At 50.5% G+C, this 18,877-nt stretch overlaps 2 protein-coding genes across 2 annotated transcripts; one reads left to right on the plus strand and one right to left on the minus strand.

The window, feature by feature from the left end:
* Positions 1-558: 558 nt before the first annotated feature.
* ZBTB8B (zinc finger and BTB domain containing 8B) lies at positions 559-10,167 on the minus strand. The gene is made up of 4 exons (XM_071453488.1): positions 10,069-10,167; positions 8,220-9,089; positions 5,708-5,886; positions 559-4,157 (listed from the first exon to the last, which is right to left on the minus strand). Exons 2-4 carry the CDS (start codon positions 9,085-9,087, stop codon positions 3,846-3,848), a joined length of 1,359 nt encoding a protein of 452 aa, XP_071309589.1. The 5' UTR covers positions 9,088-9,089; positions 10,069-10,167; the 3' UTR covers positions 559-3,845.
* On the plus strand, positions 10,167-17,248 carry BSDC1 (BSD domain containing 1). Its single transcript, XM_071453489.1, has 11 exons — positions 10,167-10,255; positions 11,020-11,080; positions 11,616-11,732; positions 12,417-12,584; positions 12,666-12,720; positions 13,180-13,295; positions 13,509-13,577; positions 13,721-13,802; positions 14,526-15,047; positions 16,172-16,275; positions 17,202-17,248. The coding sequence occupies exons 1-11, from the start codon at positions 10,245-10,247 to the stop codon at positions 17,232-17,234; spliced, it is 1,338 nt and encodes a 445-aa protein (XP_071309590.1). The 5' UTR covers positions 10,167-10,244; the 3' UTR covers positions 17,235-17,248.
* The last annotated feature ends 1,629 nt before the right edge of the window (positions 17,249-18,877 follow it).

Here is an 18,877-nt window from a genome sequence, read left to right on the forward strand (position 1 = left end):
CCTCCTTCCCCCACAAAAAATCCTTTTCACCAAGGGTGGAGATTACCACCCTCATCCCCTCTCGAGTTCTTCAGTGTCTCACATCTTCCATGGAAAGAAAAAAGGAAAAATTGTCTGCTTGCAGCGAGATTTTTTTTTGTCAAATATTCAATATAATTTAAAATTTTCTGGAAAGGATATTTGGGATGTTGTCCTCCCCACGTGCATCTCCTTCTAACTAGGATCAGTGTCTGCTTCCCAGCTTGAAAAATGAGAAGTTGAAAAAGTTGAATTAACATACAACTACAAAGACTGTTTAAAAAATTAATAAAATAAAATATTTTCTAAAAATCTCACTTGGCTGGGGTTTAAGTGAACAGAATCCTTTTAATCCTTTCCTTCCAAAATCCTTATTTTTCTTGCAATCTAGCTGCCCCCAAAAATTGATATGTTGATTTTTAAACCAAATTAATGAAATGGAAACAAGAATTATTTCATTTTAATGCCAGAAATTGAAAGGTGAGCCTCAATCTAGACACTCTCAGGTTTACTCAGTCAACATTTGAACGGTAAAAAAAATCAAAGCAACCCTCTCAGAGAGTTTTATTTTCTAGACAATCAAAAAAACTCCAGAATGCTCCAAGATCCACAAATATAGTTCAGTCACTTCCACAAATAAGGGTCAGTTTATAAGAATTTGTCATTGTTACTGGACTAAAGGACTTCAGTTATGAAACTGTCTTACAAAACATCAGGAAATTCAACGACCACATTTGGAAGATTTACAAGGGCTTTGCACCAAGAGGTTAAATGCACTACAAACACCAGTGCAGCATGTATTCCTTCAGTGAAATACAGTGCATTTCTGTGCAAAAATACATTAAAATGTGTATTCCTAAACAAAGTCAAGTACAACGAGCTAAGTTTTAAGATATGTCATCTTCACGGCCTTTAAAAACCTTTGAGAAAGAGATTCTATTAGAAATAACTCCCCTAAAAAGATGATTTTTGATTCTTCATCAAGCACCACAGGAAGGTTTTTGTTTTTTTTTTTTTTAAACAGCCAACATCATTTTCTCAAAGCTTATAGAGGCTGGATCTACAAATGGAAGATTTCAGGAAAAAACATCCAGAAAACGAAGTGGAAAGCACAAGCAAAAACGGATTTACATGAACACCCCGGTCACAAGCATGTGGATAAATAAACTCCATCCTCTTCTACATCCAAAGGCTGAAAAGACTCCACAGAAAACAAAAACAAAGCAGCACAAAATGACAATTGAACAGGAACCACCGAGTTTGGTGGAAATTTCCCTGTGGAAAATGCTCCCCCCGCCCGCCCCGGCCCCCTGACAGCTCCATTCCCTAGGCACAAACACACAAGGACAATCTCGAAGAGCAAAGACAGCAGGGTGAAGGAGAAAGTCTCTGCAGCCATTCCTGCAGCTTCCAAAGGGTTCCTTTTCCCTGCTCCAAGTGTCTCCACAGGCTCAGTCAGCAGAGTTCAGCCACACCAGGAGCTTCCCAGCCTTGTGGAGCACGAGCCGGGAGCAGCTCAGTCCATACTCCAGGTCTTGTGGCCTCTACCAGTATTTACAATGAGGTGGAATCTTCATGATTCTAAATATTCATTTGATCCCTATTTACATTCCTGCCCCACTTCCATCAGTGAGTCTCCCAAAAAAAAAAAAAAAAAATCAGATTTATCCATGGCTCTCAAGGCAGAAAGTCCCTCCTTTATCACCTTTATCGCCCTGTGGTTTTGAGTGGACTCAGCAAAAATCCAGCAGTCCAAAAGACGAGCCCTGGGAGGCTGGAAGGTTTTCCAAACATCCCAGCAAGGTTTACAAACCCCACACTTTGCTCAAGAGCTCCAAGGAGCCAAAAGCACAGGAATTTCAGAGGAGCTCCACTCCAAAGGTGGCACCTCCACGGGTTGTCCCTTCAATGTCCCTTAATTCAGATTGACCAAACCAGGGGCTCTAGAGCAGGGAATTCTGTAAAGGTCTTGTCCCCTGCTCCAGCTCCTACAAACTCAAATTTCCAGCTGATCTGGAACAGGAATGACTGAAAATCACCCAAATTAAGGGACAGAGAATAAAGCCAGCACATTACGTGGTGACACTCATCAAGAACTTGGACCACACCACTCCCAAAGAAATCTCTTCACCTTCTGCTCTTTGCAGCAGCCACCAATAAAGAGAATTCTTTAAAAACAACTTTGATTGTTCCTTCCTCATCCTACCTGGTGTGGCAAGGAACCCTTGGCTGCACTTGTGAGAGCAGAATCACCTCTCACAAATAAACCTGACATGACAGTGGGGCAGTTTCACCAGAGGGAGAAGCTGAATTGTTCTTTTTAAACGCGGACAAGAAAAGCATGAGGTATGCAGAACAAACCCTGGTTAAATCAAAAGGCTCTTGGGTTTTTTAGGTTTGCCAAGTGGAAAATCTTTACACCAAAACCCCTCAGGAAACAGCACCAAGTGGGAGGAACTGCTCACTCTTTGTCAGCCAAATCTGTCTAAAAAAAATTCTGCTCCAGCCAAAAAAGACTCATCAAATTTGCCTTTTCGTGAAACACTTAGGAACAGCAGAGTGAAGAAGCATTAACAGTCTTATTTCACAGTATATTTCAGTTTTGTCCCTTTGTCAGGGAACAGGAGGTCACCCCTAAGCAAACAGGCTTTCTGGTGGTGCTGGGTTTTCTTCTAAAGCTTCCCAGCCTGAGTTTTCAGAGCTCTTAAAAACTTGCTGCTGGAAAGATGACAAAATCTCACCTCCTTTGTAAAGCTTTAGCTGCCCCAGCGAAGAAACAGGAGGTCCACAGTGGAGGTTTTTAAAAAAAAAACAAATATTGGATAAAATCACCAAACATAAGTCATGAGAGGATCCCTGAATTTGAAAAGAAATTACAGGAAAAAAAGGAAGAAAATTATTCCAAAAGAGCATCCAGAGCTCTTTTATAGCATAGCTCAGATATTTCACTGCTCCTCAGCTACACCAGGTGTGGGTCTGGTTATTCAATCTGCCACAGTCAGAATTCCCAAGGAACCTGCCTGACAGCTTTTAACTCCTATTGTAAAAAGCTGAAAAGAATTTGGGCTTTTCTCTTGGTCCTGGCCACTAAAACACCATTATTTGTGCTTAATATTTAAGCCAAGACTACTGAATTCTGAGTGACATTAAAGACACAGCTGAAGATGTCCAGCCTGAGCTCTCAGGAGAGGAAGATGCAGTAAAAATTCAGAAAGAAAAGCTTGATCTATAAATTATTGCAATTAATTACATGAAACAGATGGATTCTTCCTGTCTATCCTTTCAGCAGCAGCATATTTTCATGGGGTTTTTCTTGTTATCCTGGTTTTTCTGCCCTGGTTTCCAGGTCAAACCCAGTCTCAGCAAACATTTATGGTTCATCATTTAGCTAACACTGTCCTAAGACAGAAGAATCACAGATTAGCTTGGAAAAGTCCCAAGGTAAGAGATGTAAACCACATTTTATGTCATCTTCAGAGGAAAGGTGGTGTCCCTTCCAGATCAGGGATTAAGGACCATGACTCATTATTTGAAAAAAACCTGTCCCCAAAACAACCCAGAGGTGTTCCACCTGCAAACCCCAAACCAGCAGGCAGAGAAACTGCTCAAGTCCAACTTCTGTGAGCCCCAGACTGGAGATCCTTCACAGATTTCTGGTGCACAGCACTGAAAACCTAAAAAGTATCAAAAAATCCAGTTCTCCTCACAATTGAATTAAAACCCAGAATAATAAAAACCAGCACAGTGTCACTGATTGAGCAAATGTGCAGTTTTCTGTCACAGACACTGCCAGGGAACCTCTCGGTGCTCCCCCTCTCCTCTCACTGCTACATCAAAGTCTCTCTGTCTGACAAACTGCGGTGGATTTCCTGCTTGTCATCGCCATCATCATCCTCAGCTGGGTCATTTTCCTCTCCAGACTCCACGTAGATGGGCCAATCATTGTCAGCATCTCCTTTTTCCTGCCCTTCTGAGGCCGTTTCCACCAGGCTGAGGTTGATGGGCAGGGAGTCCTCGTGGGTGGTGGTGACACAGGTGCAGCTGTCACAGAGCCCGAAGCGCCGCAGCCCCTGGGACAGGCTGTTGGTGAAGGTCCTCCTGCAGCCCTTGCAGATGATGGGCTTGTTGGAGCGATGGACCTGCGGGGAAAACAGCGAATTTGGAGAAAAAAAAAAAGGAAATTTGCTGCTTTGGAGAGATTGCCACAACAGGAAAACACCCACGCTTCAGCTAAAGGAGTCCCATCCTGATTCTGGGCTACCCAAGTGTAGCAATCATGGAATGGTTTGGGTTGGAAGGATCTTAGAGCTTGTCCAGCCCATGGACACCTTCCACAACTCCAGGTTGCTCCAAGTCCCGTCCAACCTGGCCTGGGATGCTTCCAGAAATGAGGAATCCACACCTTCACCACCCTCACAGGGCAGAATTCCTTCCTGAAATCGTACCTAACAGATTGGGAAGATAAAATGCCCCTGCATCATTTAGCATAGCATAGTATAGTACAAAATAGTAATAGTAATAGGTACAGTATAGTATCTAGTGTAGTATAGTATAGAATAGCATGGTACAGTATATAGTGTAGTGTAGTGTAGTGTAGCATAGTATGGAATAGTACAGTATAGTATTAAATAAGAGTATAGTAGTAGTATAGTATAGCAATAGTATAGTATAGTATAGTATAGTATAGTAATAGTATAGTACTAGTATAGTAATAGAATAGCATGGTACAGTATATAGTGTAGTATAGTATAGAATAGTACAGTATAGTATTAAATAACATAGTATAGTAATAGTACAGTATAGTATAGTAATAGTAATAGTATAGTATAGTATAGTAATAGTATAGTATAGTAATAGTATAGTAATCATATAGTAATAGTATAGTAATAGTATAGTATACTATAGAATACTATAGCATAGTGTAGTATAGCATAGAATAGTATAGTATAGAACAGAATAGTATGGTATAGTATGGTATAATATAGAATAGTATATAGATTAGTATAGAATAGTATACAGTGTAGTGTAGTGCAGTACAGCACAGTATAGTATAAAATAGTAATAGTATAGTACTAGTATAGTAATAGAATAGTATGGTATGATATGGTATGGAATAGAATAGAATAGTATAGATTAGTATAAAATAGTATATAATAGTGTAGTATAGTATAGAACAGAATAATATGGTATAGTATGGTATAATATAGAATAGTATATAGTGTAGTATAGAATAGAATAGTACAGAATAGTATACAGTGTAGTGTACTATAGTATAGTATAAAATAGTAATAGTATAGTACTAATATAGTTATAGAATAGAATAGTATAGATTAGTATAAAATAGTATAGCATAGTGTAGCATAGTATAAAATAGTATAGCATAGTATAAAATAGTATAGTATAAAATAGTATAGTATAAAATAGTATAGTATAGTACAGTATCTCTCTTTAGCACAGCTGTAATGTCCTATAATATCGTTTTAATGAGGCCAGTGTTCAGCATCCCAAAGCCTCGACTCAGATGCCAATCACTTCCCAGACTTGGGGTCACCTCACAATTCCCATAACCACCCCCTAACAGGAACCCCAGACCCACCCACTAAAGAACTGCAAATCCTAAACCCCGGGGCAGCCCCCCGGGCCCGTGCCCCCCTAACCCTGCAGGTGAGCAGGGCGTGCAGGGACTCACGCTGAGGGCGTGGCTGCGCAGGTGCTCCTGGCGGGTGAAGCGCTTCCCGCAGGTCTCGCAGGGGTACGGCCGCTCCCCGGTGTGCGAGCGGATGTGGCGCTTCAGGATCCCCTTCTGCTTGGCCGTGTAGGGGCAGAAGGGGCACTTGTGCAGCTTGATGGGCACCACCAGCACGTCACCTTGGGGACAAAACACAGGCTGTGAGCTCAGGTGCCCGCTGAGAGGCTGCTGCTCAGGCTCCTCGCGCTGCTGCTCGCTGCAAACCTGAGCTGGGAACCGCGTTTTCCCTCACCTGGGGGTTCCTCGGCTGTGCCAGTGCAGAATTCATGCAGCTGCAGTGCCCTGGAAAATCAGCCTGTCTGTTGTTCAAGACAGCAAAACATTCATTGAAATTTAGGAAGCCTTTTAGTTAAGTACCAATAATCTGCTTCTAGTCAAGTGGGGTCTCTGCTCCATCTCAGCCACTTCCTTTTTTTAAAAATTATTAAACTATTAGCATCAGAAACTAAAACCTTAAACACAAACTGCAGGCAGAAAGAGCACATTTTGGCTATTCCTTTTTTTTAAAAATTATTAAACCATTAGCATCAGAAACTAAAACCTTAAACACAAACTGCAGGCAGAAAGAGCACATTTTGGCCATGTTCTTTCATATTTAGGTATGAAAATATGACTCTGTTTCTAGTCCCTTCCTGTTGGGAATAACGAGGTGAAGGACTCCAATATATTTCCTGACAATATTTGACTGTTCCAAAAACCAAACCACAAGTAATACACAAATTATGGAGTCAGGTGCAAGAACAGAATTCAATTTGAAGATCCCATTTTACAGAAAGGTGGGCATTGCCAAGTTTTTCAGCACCAGCTTCCCTTCCAGCAGAAAGGTGATGTGATGCCAAAGGATTCATTTTCCCTGTTCCAGGCCCTGACTGAGGGAAATGTTTTGTGTGTCAAGCAGGTGAGACTGCAGAGCACCCTCTGTATTAAGGTTTACCCAACTCACTATCAAAAAAAGTGTGTCTGGTATCAATGATGTGAGTGAGAGTCTTGGAGCTTCCCAAGGGATTGCAAATCCCTGCTGGGCATTTAGAGCTTCATTTAAACCCAGTTCTTAGTCCTGCTTTGCTTCCAGTGCTCTACAGGTGCCAGTTTTCCCTCCTTCTGCTGTGAGGGATGACTGGAACAGAGATGGAAACTTGAAAAAAAGTGAAATTTATCTCATCTCTTAACCTGAGTGCACCATTCTTTTATCAGGAGTTTGTATTTCTCATTTCTGGTGCCTTGTGAAGAAGCTGAGGCAGCAGCACCACTGAAAGCTGAGAAACTCCCACTCTCCTCACTGCTACCAAGTCCTGTTTTAGCACAGAAACAGAAGGAATGGAAGGTTTGGTTTCTTTTCCCTCACTCCTACTCAAACCCCATCTCTCACCAACATTTCTGATACACTGTCAGGATTCCTGATGTTCCCTATCAAACTCTGGAAGCATTTCCCTTTTAATGACTCATGAACAGCCTGGAGATGTTGAGAGAGGAAAAAGAGAAGTGAAATTTGTGTGTTGGATGTTCTTGCCTTGGCACACATCAAAAAGCAGCAGCGTGAGTGGTGACAGCCCTGCTCTGAGAGTAAACCTGCAGTTGTGATTTTATCAGTGCCCTGCTTGAGAGGATTTGTCACTTTTATTGGCTTTAAAGTCACACAGGCAGCTTGAGCTGCAGATGACAGGAAAATAAATTTGCTGGCTACAGTCAGTGCCAGCCCTGTGGCATTTGTCACATCCTCAGCACCTGTGGCACTCAACAGTCTGTCAGAGCCAGCTCCTGTCCTCACAAAGCTGTTTGGACAAGGCACTTATGAAAAACCAGATAAAATGCCCAAATCTTTATTGTCCACATCAGGAGAAATGCACATGGGCATGGTTTTCCTGAGAGTGCTGCCAGGAAATATTCCTGAGATATTCCAGCTGGTACTGGGCTCGGGGCAGCTGGAAAGTGAAAAAAGCCTCATTTTTATGCCATGCCAGAGAATTGAAAGCTTTCAGTGCTCCTGAAGGACTTGCAGGAATCCCTCAGTGTTGGATAAAACTGATTCCTGCCCTCTGAAGCTGCAAACAGAGCAGCACTGGCAGGAGCTGGGATGGGATGAGCTCCTGCTGCTGCACCAGGTCCTGCAGCAGATCCCTCCTGTGGCAGCTCAGCTCCTGCTGGATTGCTCCTTATGACCATCAGGAGGGAAAAATCCTCTTTAAAAACATTCAACGAGGTCCCAGTGAGTCTGTTCATGAAAGAAGAATCACCCCAAGTGAAGGCTGGGGTGATTTGGGAGCTGCAGAACTGTCAGCAATACTCACCTGCCACGGGCTGCACCAAACAAACAAGTACAGCTGCTTTCAAAGTGCACAACAAGAGTTTATTTCACCGTGCCAAAAATTCAGCAAAATATTCTTGGACAAGAATAACAAAAGGAGAAAAACAAAGCTGTTCCCTGCTGCCCTGCACCCCTGAGTCCTCTCACCTGTGTCCTCACCATACCAGTCGCTGTGAATGTCCACCATGGAGCTCATGGGCACTCCAGCATCCTCAGCCCTACCCTCAAATCCCCGGACCAAGTGATGCACCACGTCCTCCTTCCTCGGGGCCGAGCTGTTGCGCAGCAGAGCCTCCAGGAACTGCTTCATGTGCAGATTATTGCAGGCCAGCTCCAGGGGCTGCCCCTCTTCCATGGGCTCCAGCGCCGCCGCCGCCGCGGGCTCGGGGTCAAACTCCACCTTGGGTTCCACCCTCCTGCAGCCATCGGGGGAGCCACTGCTCTGAGGGTCCCTGGCCGCCACCTCCAGGGGGTGACAGCCACTGCAGTCCCCGCAGGGAGGGTCCCTCTGGCATTCCAGAACCTTCTCCTGCATGGAGGACACGGAGGCAGCGCCCTTGGAGCCCGCGGAGGGGCCCTCCCTGGCCGAGCTGCCGCTGTCAGCCTGGTAGAACACCACAGCCTCCCTCTCCATCTTCCTGCAGATGTCCAGCGAGGACCTGATGTAGCTCTTGCAGAAGTTGACCACGTCGGTCATCTGCAGGTAGCTGGCGGCCGACATCACCTCGATGACGTTGTCCCCGCACAGATCCAGCTTCCCCGAGTAGAGGAAATCCAGGATGACGGAGAAAGCCTCGGAGGTGACGATGTCCAGCGAGGCCGTGCTGTGGCGCCCGCTGTCCTGGATGTAGTGGATGAGCAGTGCTCGGAAGTAGCCGCTGTTGGCGAACAGGATGTTCTTGTGGGCTTTGAAGATCCTGCCCTCCACGATGATGCTGCAGTCGCAGAAGAAATCCCGCTTGCGCTGCTCGTTCAGCTCCCCCAGCAGCTTGGTGTAGTAGGACTGAACCTCCATGGCTGGGGGGACAGAGGAGAGTCAGTGCCAGGACAGGGGACAGTGGGACAGGGGGACAGCAGGGACGGAGGAGAGTCAGTGCCAGGACAGAGGACAGCGGGATGGGGGAAAAGGGGGACAGAGGAGAGTCAGTGCCAGGACAGGGGACAGCAGGACAGGGGGACAGGGGGACAGAGGAGAGTCAGAACCGGGACAGGGAGACAGCAGGGACAGAGGAGAGTCAGTGCCGGGACAGGGGACAGTAGGACAGGGGGACAACAGGGACAGAGGAGAGTCAGTGCCAGGACAGGGGACAGCGGGGCAGGGGGACAGTGGGACGGGGGGACAGCGGGGCAGGGGGGACAGCGAGAGCGTCAGCGCCGAGACAGGGGACAACGGAACAGGGGGACCACGGGGACAGAGAGAGTCAGCACCGGGACAGGGGGACAGCGGGACAGGGGGAGACACCGGCATCCCCGGGGACACCGGCACCGCGGGGACATCGCCACTGCCACTCCTTCCCAGCGCTGCGGGGACACCGGGACAGGCGGGGACACCACAAAGGATCGTCCTGCCCGGCCCCTGGGGTCCGTCCTGCCCGGTACCGGGGGTTCCACGCCCCTTCCCGCCCGGTACCGCGTCTCCGCTCTGCCCGGTCCCAGCAGTCCCGCATCCCATCAAGGTCCGTCCCGCCCGGTACCGGGGGTCCCGCACCCCGCCATGGACCATCCCGCCCGGTACCGAGAGTCCGTCCTGCCCGGTACCCACCGGATGTCCCGGAACACCAAGGACCGTCCTGCCCGGTACTGGCATCCCCTAGAACGCCAAGGGCCACCCTGCCCGGTGCCGGGATCCCCCGCCGCGCCAAGCACCGACCTCCCGGTGGCGGCATCGCCCGGTACTGGGAGCGCTCCCTGCTGTAAGCACCGCCCTGCCCGCTACCGGGGTGCCCCGGAACGCGTCCCCGCCCGCCCCGGGCAGCGCTCGGTACCCATCGCTCACCTCCGCCCAGCCGCGCTCCCGGTCCCGCTCCCGGTCCCGCCCCCGGTCCCGCCCGGCCGCCGTACCCGGGCCGCGCCCCCGGGGCGGGGCAGGAAGTGACGTCAGAGGGGCCGGGCTCCGGGGCGGGGCCCGCGGGGTGAGGGGTCGGTAAATATTGGTGACGTCACACCGCCAAGATGGCGGAGGGGTGAGCGGGGCACGGCCGGGGGGCGGCGGGACCGGGGTGGGGAACGAGAACGGGACGGGAACGGGACACGGACGGGACAGGGACCCCATGGGCAGGGGGCGGCGAGAGGGGATCGGACAGCGGGGCCGGGGTCTGGGGGGTGGGAGCTGGGACCGGGGTCTGGGATGGAATCGGGGGTTGGAATCTGGGGTTGCCGCTTTGGGTTGGGGTCTGGATCTGGGGTCTGGGATGGAATCGGGGGTTGGAACTTGGGGTTGGGGTCTGATCTGCGGTTGGGGTCTGGATCTGGGTCTGGGGTTGGGATCCGGGATCGGGGTCTGGGGATAGAATCTGTGGTTGGGGTCTGCATTTGGGTTAGGAGTCAGAATCGGGGATCTGGATCTGGGGTTGGGGTTGGAATCTGGGGTTGGAATCTGGGGTTGGGGTCTGAATTTGGGTTAGGAGTCAGGATCTGGGGTCGGGGTTGGGATCTGGGGTCGGAGTTGGGATCTGGGTCTAGGTTTGGAATCTGGGGTCAGGATCTGGGATTGGAATCTGGGGTCGGGATCTGGGGTCAGGGTCTGAAGCTGGGGTTGGGATCTGGATCTGTGCTCTGGGATCTGTGTATGGGGTTGGGATTTGGGTCTGGGATCAAAATATAGCATCTGGATCTGGGGTCAGGATATGGGATTTGGGATCTGGGTCTTGGAGCTCGTTCTGGGATCCCGGTTTGGGGTCGGGCTCTGTGTGTGGCCGTGTGCTGACCCCGTGCCTGTCCCGCGCAGGGAGGATGGCGGCTGGTGGCGGAGCTGGCTCCAGCAGAGCTACCAGGCCGTCAAGGAGAAGGTGAGAACCGGTGGGAGCTGTCGGGAGCCCCCGGGAACCGCCAGGAACCTCTGGGAGCCGCCAGGAGCGGGAGGGCGGGGCCGGCCCTGGGAGCCCAGTGAGGCTCCGGGAGGGTCTCCCCGAAGTGGGATCGGGATGGATTTGCTGTGGATCGAGCAAACACTGGGTCATGCTGGGCTCTGTCATGTGGGAATCACCCCCTGAGCAGGGGGGTTGTGCTTCCAGCATGGCTCTGTGGTGTGTAACTTCCTGCTGTGACAGCATTGCCTGTGTTAATTAGACACAAAACTTAAACCCAGGCTTCTCCCAGCCTGTGTTTTTCCTAGTCTTGGCTTCAGAGCCTCCTGGAATGTGTTTTGGGCAGAGCAGATGCTGTTGCTGTTCAGGTTATTCTGGTTTTATGCATTGCCCAGGTTGGGGTGAGGGTTCATCTGGGCTAAACTCTCCCACCTGAGTTTTTGTAACGTGCTGGGAGCAATCCCAGCTTTGTTGGGGAGCCAAAAGTCTGGAGAATCCATCTTCTGTCTCCTTGCAGTCCACAGAGGCTTTGGAGTTCATGAAGAGGGACCTGGCTGAGTTCACCCAGGTGGTGCAGCACGACACCGCCTGCACCATCGCCGCCACGGCCAGCGTGGTCAAGGACAGGCTGGCAGTGAGTAGGGGCTGGGAGAGCTTCAGCACCACCCAGTGCCACCCCTGCCGTGGGCAGGGACACCTTCCACCCTCCCAGGCTGCTCCAAACCCCATCTGGGCTAACTCCAGGCATGGCACAGTCACAGCTTCTCTGGGAATTCCATCCCAGTGCCCTCACAGGGAAGGATTTCTTCCCAGTATCCCATCTAACCCCACTTCCTACAGATTAAAGCCCTTCCCCCTTTTCCTGTCACCCTCGTGGTTCCCTCTCCACCGTGCTGAGCAGGGGGACACTGGCAGTGTCACTGTGGGAGGGACACTGGCAGTGTCACTGTAGGGGGACACCGGCAGTGTCACTGCAGGGGGACACAGGCTCTCCACACGAGCTGTGAGCCTCAGCCCTGCACAGCTGCTGCTGGGACAGCCCCACCCCACACCAGGCAGCCCCAAACCTGGCTGTGCTTCTCCCACAAAGCCCCAAACCTGGCTGTGCTTCTCCCACAAAGCCCCAAACCTGGCTGTGCTTCCCCCACAAAGCCCCAAACCTGGCTGTGCTTCCCCCACAAAGCCTCAGGTCAGTTCCTCAGTTCCCCTCAGGTGCCTCCCACCTCACCCTTCCTGAGGGGGCAGATCCTGCTTCCTTAAGGATCTTACCCATAAATCCTGGGATGTTACTGACCCTGTGCTGCCTCTTCCCTTGAAGAGGGCAGAAGGCTCAGGTGCCACTGAGAAGGTGAGGAAGGGCCTGTCTGACTTCCTGGGGGTCATCTCGGACACCTTCGCTCCCTCTCCGGACAAGACCATTGACTGTGACGTTATCACCCTGATGGCAACGCCCTCAGGTACCACTGAGCCCTACGACAGTGCCAAGGTCAGTGTGGCACCCTGAGCCCTGTCCCCTGGCCCTGCTGCTGTCCCTCCCCTCACAGCTGTCCCTGTGTGTCCCCTCCAGGCCCGTCTCTACAGCCTCCAGTCCGACCCAGCCACCTACTGCAACGAGCCCGATGGTATGGGGGGTTCAGGGGGCTGCCCTAGGGGGTTCAGGGGGTCCAGGGTGCTGCCCTTGGGGGTTTGGGGGCTCCAGGGTGCTGCTATAAGGGGTTCAGGGGGTGCAGGGTGCTGCCCTAGCGGGGTTCAGAGGGTCCAGGGTGCTGCCCTAAGGGGATCAGGGGGCCCAGGGTGCTGCCCTAGGGGGGTTCAGGGGCTCCAGGGTGCTGCCCTAGGGGGTTTGGGGGCCAGCTGGAATTCCCTGAAGCCTTTGGCCAGCAGGGCTTGGCTGCAGAAGAGCAGATCTGTCTCTTACCTCAAGGACCAGCTTAGGCTGAATTTCCTAGCCCAAATTTAACCTGGGCCTTGAGCTGGCAGAGCATTTCTGAGCCCTGTGTCTCCCTCCTCCTGTGCCCCAGCATCTCCAGTGAAACCTCCCCAAACTCAAGGATTCTTATCCCTGTGCTTGTCCCAAACAGGCCCTGCTGAGCTGCTGGAGGCCTGGCTGGCTCAGTTCAGCCTGGAGGAGAAGAAAGGGGAGATTGCAGAGCTGCTGGCCACCAGCCCTTCCATCAGGGCACTCTACACCAAAATGGTGAGACCCTGCCTGGGCAACTCCTGACGTGGGGAATGCTGCAGGAAAGCCTTGAGCTGTTTGTGCCCTGCAGCTGGAGTGGAAACTATGGAAAAATGGATGGAATAAAATGGGAGCTGCAAGCTTTGGGAGGATAGAGGGGCACAGCTCTCCCTCTGAGGGGCACAGCTCTCCCTCTGAGGGGCTCATCCCTTTCTCTGATCCCTTTCTCAGGTCCCTGTGGCTGTTTCCCACTTGGAGTTCTGGCAGCGCTATTTTTACAAACTGCATCGCCTGGAGCAGGTGGGTCAGGCTGGGGGGGTCCCTGGGGGGCTTTTCCTGGGCAAACTGGGATCTGGGCTGAGCCTTGGAGTCAGTGAAGCTGAAATGCCTGGGGGAGGAAAGGGGCTGGGCATGTGAGCAGCTGCTGTGTTGGATTCCTGCAGGATGAAGCCCGGAGGGAGGCTCTGAAGCAGCGAGCAGAGCAGAGCATGCAGCAAGAGGAGCCAGGCTGGGAGGAGGATGAAGGTGGGACAGGTTTTGGGGCTTTCATGGGGTGGTGGCTCCTCCTCACTGCCACAAATCACAGTGGGCAGTGAAGGGGCAGCTCTGATCTCTGCTCTGTGGCCAGTGGTGGGATCTGAGGGAATTTCTGGAGCTGTGTCAGGGTGGTTGAGGTTGGAAATCAGGAAATGTTCTCCCCCCAGAGGGTGCTGGGCACTGCCCAGGCTCCCCAGGGAATGGGCACGGCCCCACAGCTGGCACAGCTCCAGGACAAGGCTCTCAGGAATGCCCAGGGTGGGATTTTTGGGATGTCTGTGCAGGGCCAGGGCTTGGACTGGGTGATCCCTGTGGGTCCCTCCCAGCTCAGGACATTCTGTGGTTCTATGAAATCCAGCTCAGGGCATGCTGTGGTTCTGTGAAATCCAGCTCAGGGCATGCTGTGGTTCTGTGAAATCCAGCTCAGGGCATGCTGTGGTTCTGTGAAATCCAGCTCAGGGCATTCTGTGATTCTGAGAAATCCAGCTTAGGACATTCTGTGATTCTGTGAAATCCAGCTCAGGACATTCTGTGGTTCTGTGAAATCCAGCTTTAGAACATTCTGTGGTTCTGTGAAATCCATCTCAGGACATTCTGTGGTTCTGTAAAATCCAGCTCAGGACATGCTGTGGTTCTGTGAAATCCAGCTCCCAGCCCAGCTGCTGCTGCCCTTCCTGAAACATCTCTCACTTCTCTTCTGCCTCCCTACAGAGGAGTTCTTGGGGATGTCCCCCCTGCCTTGTGCAAACATCACATTTCCAGGAGCAGCACAGAAAGCACCCAGCTCAGAGGGACACCAGGCTGCTGCCCCCAAGGCTCCCTGTGGGGAGAGCTGGGCTGTGCTGCCCCCAGAGCTGGTGCCAGGGGAGCAGAGCCCCTCGGAGAGCAGCGAGAGCGTGTCCCTTGTGACTCAGATTGCAAACCCTGCCCCTGTGCCTGCCACCCAGCCACAGACTGCAGCTCCAGCCCTGCCCCTCTCCCAGAGGCTGCAGGAGGCCACCTTGGAGGAGCAGAGCTCCCTGCCAAAGCCCCCAGAAGCTGCTCAGCCTTGTGCACCTGCCCAGCCATCAGCAGCATCCTCGGAGCTGGCAGCTGGAACGGAGCTCAGAGAGCTGGAGAGCAAAGGGCAGGGCAGGACAGAGACTCTGAGGGAGGAAGGACCCACAGATCTGAGAGTCTTCGAGCTCAACTCGGACAGTGGCAAATCCACCCCCTCCAACAACGGCAAGAAAGGTTTGTGTGGGGCTGGGAAACCCCTGGGAGGGCTCCTGGGGAAAGCTCTGGGCTTATGGTGCTGAGGGAGAGGAAAGGGAAAGAAATCAGTGATCTGCTGGCTGAGCAGTGGGACAGTGTTCACAGGGGATGAGGGAAGAGATGAGGATCTGACTCCATGTTTCAGAAGGCTGATTTATTGTTTTATGATATATATTATATTATGTATCATAAACATTCTATATTTATGAATATTATATTTTACTATGTTATATATTAATAGTTCATATATTATTGTATTATATATTAATATAGCATATATTATTATATTCATTATATAGTATATATTATATTAAAATATATTAATATATTATTATTTATTATAAATTATATTATAATATATTATACATTATATATTATATTATTTATTATATTATTATGATATATATTATATTAATAATTCTAACAGCTGGTAGTTTTGTAACAATGACTTTCTCCAAAACTATACTAAAAGAATAGAAGAAAGGATTTCATCAGAAGGCTGGCTAAGAATAGCAAAAGAAAGAATGATATCAAAGGCTTGTGTCTGGGACAGAGTCTGAGCCAGCTGGGCTGTGATTGGCCATTAATTAGAAACAACCACATGAGCCCAATCCCAGATGCACCTGTTGCATTCCACAGCAGCAGATAACCATTGTTTGCATTTTGTTCCTGAGGCCTCTCAGCTTCTCAGGAGGAACAACCCTAAGGAAAGGATTTTTCAGAAAATGTGTCTGTGACAGAGCAGACCTGGCCTTGGTCCCTGGCTGCCAGGAAAGGCTGAGCTCCCTGGAGGGGATGTGGTGATTGCTCCTCTCTGCCCTGCTGGGACAATGACAGTCCCCATATCAAAGTCCCTCCTGTCATTCCTTATCTCCTGCATTTTCTGTGTGGCTGGAGCCTGACACATCCCAGTTCTCCCAGGCCAGAGGAGAAAATCCTCCAGCACCCACCTCTCCCCTGGCTGTGCACCAGCCCTGGCTGTGAGGGGAGCAGGCTCAGCCCACCCCATCTCTGATCCTGGCAATGTGGAGGCTCTGAGCCCTGGGAATTCCGGGGTTTTGGGGCCAGCTCTGGTGGCTCAGTGGGGACATTTGTGCTTCCAGGCTCCAGCACGGATATCAGCGAGGACTGGGAAAAGGACTTTGATCTGGACATGACAGAGGAGGAGGTGCAGCTGGCACTGTCCAAGGTGGAAATGTCTGGGGAGGTGAGTCAGGGCAGGCAAAACTGCCCCCCAAAAGCATCACCAGCCCCTCGGGGTGGGGTGTTTGTGAGGGTCCCCAGCACGAGGTGAGAGATGAGAATCTGACTCCCAAGTTCTCAGAAGGCTGATATATTATATTACATTACATTACATTACATTGTATTATATTTATATTATATTATATTATATTATATTATATTATATTTATATTATATTATATTATCATCTTTCTTTTATTTATTTTATTTATTATATTTATTAATATAATATAATATAAATAATAAAATAAATAAAATAAAATATATATGGATATGATATAATGTAATATATTTATCCTATTATATTTATTATATCCATTCTATTATATCTATTCTATTATATATATTATATTATATTATATTATATTATATTATATTATATTATATTATATTCATTATATTCATTATGTTATATTCATTATATTTATTTATTATATTTATTATATTGAATGCTATACTAAAACTATACTAAAGAAAGAGAAAGGAGACATCAGAAAGTTTAAGAATGAATAATAAAAGCTGTGACTGACTCAGAGAGTCTGACACAGCTGATGGTGATTGGTCATTAGGTAAAAACAGTTCACATGGAGCCAATCAGGCATTCACCTGTTGGTAAACAATGTCCAGGCCACATTCCAAAGCAGCAAAACACAGGAGCAGCAAGCAGATAATTATTGTTTTCATTCCTCTCTGAGGCTTCTCAGTTTCCCAGGAGAAGCCCCTGGGCAAAGAGGATTTTTCAGAAAAGGTGATGGTGACACTCAGGGTGGTGCTGCATGAGCAGAGAGGGGCTGGTGGGGTGAGCGTGCAGCTGTCCCAAGGGGGAATCTGTTGTGTTACAGAAACAAACAGTTGAAACCAGCTCAGAAATGAATTTCCTCTTGTTTGCAGCTGGAAGATGAAGAGTGGGAAGACTGGGAATAAAGCAGCTGCTTGCAGTGTGTGTCACAGGCTCATTTCCACACCTTCGAACGTGAATCCAACCTCGGACCAGCTGTTCCTTTGTGTGTGACTGTGCTGGGGTTGCACCCCCAGCCTGCAGGAGTTCCCACTCCTGCAAAAACCTGGGGGCAACTCAAGTGACCCCTGCAGCTCCAGGAGGAGGAAGCAGGAGGTCACTGGCACGCAGGAGCCCGACTTCTCCACAGGTCCTAGAGACTGGCCAAGCCAAAACTGACCCTGCTGTGTTGGGAAGAGGCAGAGTGAGGGGTCCCTGGGGCCAGCTGGGCACTCAGAGCCCTGCCAGCTGTGCTGGGTGCTGCCAGGCTGCCAGCTGGCTCCTTCCCTGCTTGTGTGTGCACGTGGAGCCCTCAGCTGAGAGGCTCCTGGACGTGGCTGTGCCTGCTCTGCTCGCTGCTCTGCAATTCCCACCCAGCGAGGGCCTGAGGCCTGGAGGTGCTGCACAAAAAAGCACTTGGCTCGTGGCTTTGACCCTGGAAGGAGCCAAACCCCCTGCCAAACCCTCAGCTTCTGCCTGGCTTTTTGTCTTGGAAGCTTTTTCTCATGGAAATTCCTATTTCCAGCAGTTTCTCCAGAAGAGCCAAGGCCTGCTGCTCTCCCCTTTTGCAGCTGCACCACCTTCCTGCACTGGGTTTTGTGTCTTTCTAGTTAAATTCTCCAAGCAAAATCCTCCTGGCTTGCTCTTACTGCTGGGCTGGCACTGGTTTGGGTCAGCTGGGGACAGAGCCCCAGTGTTGGTGGCACTGGTTTGGGTCAGCTGGGGACAGAACCCCGGTGTTGGTGGCACTGGTTTGGGTCAGCTGGGGACAGAGCCCCAGTGTTGGTGGCACTGGTTTGGGTCAGCTGGGGACAGAGCCCCAGTGTTGGTGGCACTGGTTTGGGTCAGCTGGGGACAGAGCCCCAGTGTTGGTGGCCACTTGCAAAGGTCCAACCTGGCCCCACTTCAACCTCAGCTTGGCCATCCTGGGGGGGACAGAGGCTCCCAAATTGGGGTGTCCCTGTTGTGTGTCCCCATCTGAGCCCTGTCCCACCCGTGCCAGCCCCTGCAGCCACCACGAGCTTTGGGTTCCTTCCCTTCAGCCCCTGGCACTGTTTGTTTCACTCCCTTCAGCCCCACGACTCCTTTTTGGGGCAGTTCCATGTCACAACAGGAGATGCTGCTCATGCACAGTTACCCCCAGGGGACAGTGCCCTCCCTGGCCCTTGGGGTGCTGAGGTGACACTTTCTGCCTTTGTCCTGCCCCTTCCAGGCCTGGGGGTTTCCTGCTGGCTTTGGACAGCACTCAACGAGGTGCACTTGGAAGAGTTGGGGTTTTGGGGTTGGGTTTTCCTTCTTTAGGGCGATTCCTGCTGGGAGCATCCCTGTCCTGCCAAAGCCCTGGGTCCAGCAGAGCCTCTCCTTGTCCTGGCTGGGATTGTGGTGGGCAGGGGACACAGGGGACACCAGTGGGGACCTGGGGCTGCTGTGTGCCCCAGCTGATCCCACAGCAGAGCTCGAGGGTGCAGCATCTGTGTCACTTTCTTTCCTTCTTTTAGTGGAATTAACCGTGGGGTTGGTTGTGCAATATTCTCTGTTCTTGAACTATTCCGCATCTCCCTGAGCCTTT

The sequence above is a fragment of the Agelaius tricolor genome, unplaced genomic scaffold, assembly GCF_023055355.1.
Source record: "Agelaius tricolor isolate 1412-34295 unplaced genomic scaffold, bAgeTri1.0.p SCAF_36, whole genome shotgun sequence".
Classification (NCBI taxonomy): Eukaryota; Metazoa; Chordata; class Aves; order Passeriformes; family Icteridae; genus Agelaius; species Agelaius tricolor.